General features: G+C 36.0%; 1 protein-coding gene and 1 non-coding gene across 2 annotated transcripts in view; both read left to right on the forward strand.

Annotated features, from left to right (window-relative positions):
* LOC105383736 overlaps positions 1-2486 on the forward strand; it is a 121262-nt gene extending 118776 nt beyond the window's left edge. The window contains exon 7 of the mRNA XM_038120089.2: positions 1495-2486. Coding sequence (XP_037976017.2) covers positions 1495-1789 — 295 coding nt within the window. The 3' untranslated portion in view covers positions 1790-2486. The remainder of the gene's footprint in view (positions 1-1494) is intronic.
* Positions 2487-4399: 1913 nt separating this feature from the next.
* Positions 4400-4514, forward strand: Trnal-caa. The gene is made up of 2 exons: positions 4400-4437; positions 4470-4514. It is a non-coding gene; the product is annotated as a tRNA-Leu (tRNA).
* Positions 4515-5319: the final 805 nt, after the last annotated feature.

Consider the following 5319-nt stretch of genomic DNA (forward strand, 5'->3'; position numbering starts at 1 on the left):
ATGACGGCATCGGATGACACTGCGAAGGTGTGATGTAGTCATATTCCGATTTCCGAGGTACCTACCTATGTAAAATGTCATACTCCATATTAGGGGTTCAGCAAGTATTTTAATAATCCATATTCCGAGTTATCAAATTATCGATTTAGAAACAACATAGATTTGTTACTCAAATCATACATAAAATATTGGTAAAATTATGTATCACTTACGTTAATAGCGATGAAATAACACTGTTTTTTATCATTTCAAATATACATACTAAGTTAAGGTTTTCTATGTAACCATGATTTTTGGGTCAACAATTATCGTGTCATATTAAGATTCCTAGAGGATATTTTGTACCGCCGAATTAGGTTATAAGCTTGTCACGTTCATCATTATTATTATGTAATCAAGCATATACTTCAAATGTTATTATTTGTAAAGTTATAAGCTAAAAATCATGACATAGTATTTTTCCTTATACCGAGGGTAACTCGGAGTTAGGAACAACGTATAAAAATCAGGCCCTTATACCGAGGTATTTTGTTTTTGAGTTTAAAGGGGTTAAATTAGTTTAAAAAGAGTTAAAATTTAAATTTAATGTAAGTATAAGAATATAATAAACTAAATATAAAGTTGAACGTCGTATAAATATTAAAAAACACAATTATTAAATATGGCTGGCCTTACGTAAGCCGGGTCGCGTTTGTATAAAAAACATGGCGGCGTCGCCCTCACGGCACATTACATGAGTTTTTAGTAATTTTAGGCAATTTTAAACATATTTACTACATCAAGTAGTTTCAGTTAAAGATAATGAACGATTAAATGTAATTTTAGAGTATCCAAACCTATTAAAATGAGTAATAATCATGAAAATAAATATAACTCGAAATAAGGACGCCATTTTGAATACCGCGATATATGGACTCGTTACCTTATGTCTTGGTCAGAATTAAAAAGTAACAAAAACAGGTGTGGGAAATCTTTTCTCCCAGCATTTAGCACTACACTGCGACAAACATGACAATGAAAACCAAAATGGGACATGTTAACATCAAAAACCACACGTCGAAACAACTCTCTTTATTAAATTTCATCCACAATAGCGACTAAACGCTTCTCAGATAAGAATCGGAAGAATGAAAATTTTGGGACATTAAAAATCACTTTGCATCGCTCATGGAATTCTTATAAGTAACGGTAACTGCAATTTGGGATGAGTTTTGGAGGAAAATAAGGTTTAGCTGGCCCTGCCAAATTTGGCTAGGTACATCATGAGAAAGTTTCTTGAAAGTTGGGATTTTTATACTTACTTACAATTACAATAAAGGTTGATTACAAGTTTCTTTCCTCTTGACAACGACGTCTTGGTCAGATCATAAGATCAGATGTGGGATCCATATTCTCATAAGTCAAGGGCTAGCTATGTCATTATTTATTTTATCTGTAGCCTCCATACACCCTAATACATATCTCCAACAATAACCCATTTCCTTTCTCTTCCAGGATCCTAGGAATAGTTTTCCTGATCTTTGGCTTCATCACCCTCGTCGGCAGTTTGATCTACTGCGTGGTCCTCTGTCGAGAGAACCCGTACCCTCGCTACCCTGACGACTTCTACTGGACCCACCACTGGTCAAAGACCATAGGGCCTTCGGAGATCAACTATAGCACCAGTGAAAAGCCGTACAGGCAGAATGGACACAGTGATAGGTATAATAATAAGTACAATGGCAAGTTCTCTGACAGGGAGAGTGCTAAAGGGTATTCAGACAGGGAGAGCAAGTTGAGCAGGTATTGAAGAAGTTGAGGTTATGTTTTCGTTTTGGCGGGACTCAAGTTTTGACAGTTGCAAAATTTTAAGTCTTATTTCGCGCGTGTTTTGTTTGGAACAGTTTTTTCTCAGAGTTTCTGGATAGGTATCTATGTTATTTCGGTACGTAGGTACACTACATCTTCACTTTCTATCATCTCAATTTTGGATTGGTATCTAACAGTTAATAATTGTACTTAATTCAAAAACACTTAACTGTTAATTAATAATTAAATTTTCAAACACTTACCTATCAAAGATCTAGAAGTTAACACGCGACAAATAAATAATGTTTATATTAAATGTACTAGATTATGTATACCTTACATTTATAATTACTTTAAGAAGAGAATCATATTATTTGGAAATGTATTTGTAAATAATAATTAATCTAGAAACACTCTTTCGACGTAAATGCCATATTAATAATTAGGTATAAAATATTTACATGTAAGTTGGAGAGTGTGTACTTAGTAAATACTTATACTTAATACATATAAGTACTTAACATTATGTTGTATTAACTACCTACCTACCTATTGTATTAAATATATAGAATAGAATCTATTTTATACTAACTTAATACTAAATAGTAATAGTAAGTACTTACTTACTTTAAATATTAATTGTGAATACCAATAATAATGAATATATTATGTAAGAAGTACATTTACTGAATAAATAATATTGATATAAAACCAGCTGCAATTTTATTTTCCTTACCATTTATATACAGGGTGTCCAGTAGGAAAGTTCACTTTTCAATTCAAGAAAAATAATACTAAATTAATGAATACCAAAATTTATTATCGGGTAGTGGTTGGACGAGGAAGGCCGAGGACCGAGTGTTGAGGCGCTCCTTGGGAGAGGCCTATGTCCAGCAGTGGATGATTATTGGCTGATGATGATGATGATGAAAATTTATTTTATATTGAAATATTTAGTTTGGGTTTTTTTTAATATCATTCCGTCTTATTGTTTACCATTTCTTCGTACACACTCTTACAATCAAACACGTAAACTCGCAAAAAAACTCTTACAGAGTTGCGGGGAGGTATTGTTTATTTCTTGCCGTATATTTTCTTTTAGCGTCGCTAGTGTTCGGAGTTTGTTTGAATAAACTTTTTTATTGACATAGCGTTACAGAAAATAATAGCATGAGGTGAGTTCGGGTGACCTGGGCGGCCAGCAGGTGTCTCCTAAAGTCGATATATTTTTTTGTGGAAAAAGTGCCCTAACCGTGTTTATTGACTCCCTGGAGGTATGATAAGTGGTGCCATCCTGTTAGAACCATGTGTTTCTGTTATAAGGCGGTCAGTTCTTACAATAGAAGCCATAAAAATTCAATAACATTCTTATATCGCTCCGAATTGACCGTCTAAGCATGGCCATTCTCACTATCAAAAAAAACGGCCAAATCATTTACTCAGTGCACATTTTCCTCGGTACAGCATGCTCGGCACAGGAGGTGTGCGGCCCGGAATGGGTTGATTAATGGTAGAACCAGCTTCATGCACTGACCTTTTTTAACCATTTTTAGGGTTCCGTAGCCAAAATGGCAAAAACGGAACCCTTATAGTTTCGTCATGTCCGTCTGTCCGTCTGTCCGTCTGTCACAGCCGATTTACTCGGAAACTATAAGTACTACAGTGATGAAATTTGATGGGAATATGTGTTGTATGAACCGCTACAAAAATATGACACTAAATAGTAAAAAAAAGAATTGGGGGTGGGGCCCCCCATACATGTAACTGAGGGATGAAATTTTTTTTTTCGATGTACATACCCGTGTGGGGTATCAATGGAAAGGTCTTTTAAAATGATATAAAGTTTTCTAAAAAACATTTTTCTTAAAGTGAACGGTTTTTGAGATATCAGCTCTCAAAGTCGTAAAAAGTATGTCCCCCCCCCTCTATTTTTATAACTACGGGGTATAAAATTCTAAAAAAAATAGAGGTGATGCATGCTAATTAACTCTTTCAACGATTTTTGGTTTGATCAAAGTATCTCTTATAGTTTTTGAGATAGGTTGATTTAACTGTAATTTTGGTTAAGTTATTGTGCTTACTACGGAACCCTTTGTGCGCGAGCCCGACTCGCACTTGGCCGGTTTTATAAAAGGCTTACACTTTGGGTATCCCTTGTTGAGCGAATATTGTATTAACAACAAAATTTCCGAAGCGCAGCAGCGCACGAATCACCACTTCTAAAGCAAGCTTCAACAGCAAAAGCACGTTATGCTCCGGTCCAAAGCTCCATATGTCCGTCAAACCCACACTCCTGACGCGTCGATTGAGACCTCTCCCAACTTCCTCAGGCTAACCGTTGCTGAGTAGTTCAAATATGAAAATTGAACTTTCCTACTGGACACACTGTACTTACCGTCTCTAGCATGCTACTGAATACCATTCAACTAATTAGTCATGTGATAAGGATGATACCAAAATAGTACCTAAGTAATAAGAATAAGTACCAACCCTAGAGATGGAGTACCTACTTACAATATAATATCGCGGATTGTTGATGATGGTATACTACAGATATACCTAATAAGATGTAAGTATTATACCTAGCACTATTTCGAACTCCACATCTCAAGTCAGGATGGCCGAGCGGTCTAAGGCGCCAGACTCAAGGTGATCCTTGCCTGCACAGTGGGTATGAGCGTTTCTGGTCCTCTCTGAGGGCGTGGGTTCGAATCCCACTTCTGACAAACTTTTTGTTTATTTGGCTATAACATGCACTCATAAGTATACCTACCATTAGACCACTACTGTACACGTATAGTTTATAGGCGTATACAAACCTGATAGGCAATCTAAACAACCCTGGCCTTTGACCCCCTGAGTCACGCTTCAGTACCTATACTTTATCACTTTTGCAATCCTTTAAAATCAGGGTGCAGCAAAAAAAATGAACCCTTCTGAACTGTCTGATTCTGAACTTACAGTATAATGTAAAATTTTACTTGGCTATCTTTTAAGTACCTAAACTTGGTAAAGCAAGCTTATGTCCGAAATCAATTTCTTCCAGATACCTAGGGGGTGGTAAAAATTCGGTTATTTTTTCGATATCTCTTACGGTTCTCGAGATAAACGCTAATTAACGAAAACAATAAAATCATGTCCTATTAGGTACAGCGGGTCCTAATAGTGTTCCGCGGAGCCCGTTACTTACTCTATTGATCCTAGGGGGCACTGGGGGTGCCGCGAAAATTCTTAACCCCTCAACTTACGACAATGTAAACTTGACTATCGTTTAGGGTCAATTTATAACAAGTCGAAGCGCATCGAAGCGTCTATTCTAAACTGAACATAACAAATTCAAACCTTAACTCAACGCAAGGTACACATTACTTCTGAGATTCCCTAGTATAAATTGACCCTTAACAAAACTTAGTAAAGGAGACTATGTTCTAAAATTGGGTGTATCTGTAATAATCTGTATATTCTGTATACATATACCTACACAGTACTACACACCTAGAGGTAGGGGTTGATGAAATAATAACCACTATG

This window comes from Plutella xylostella, chromosome 29, assembly GCF_932276165.1.
Source record: "Plutella xylostella chromosome 29, ilPluXylo3.1, whole genome shotgun sequence".
Taxonomy (NCBI): Eukaryota; Metazoa; Arthropoda; class Insecta; order Lepidoptera; family Plutellidae; genus Plutella; species Plutella xylostella.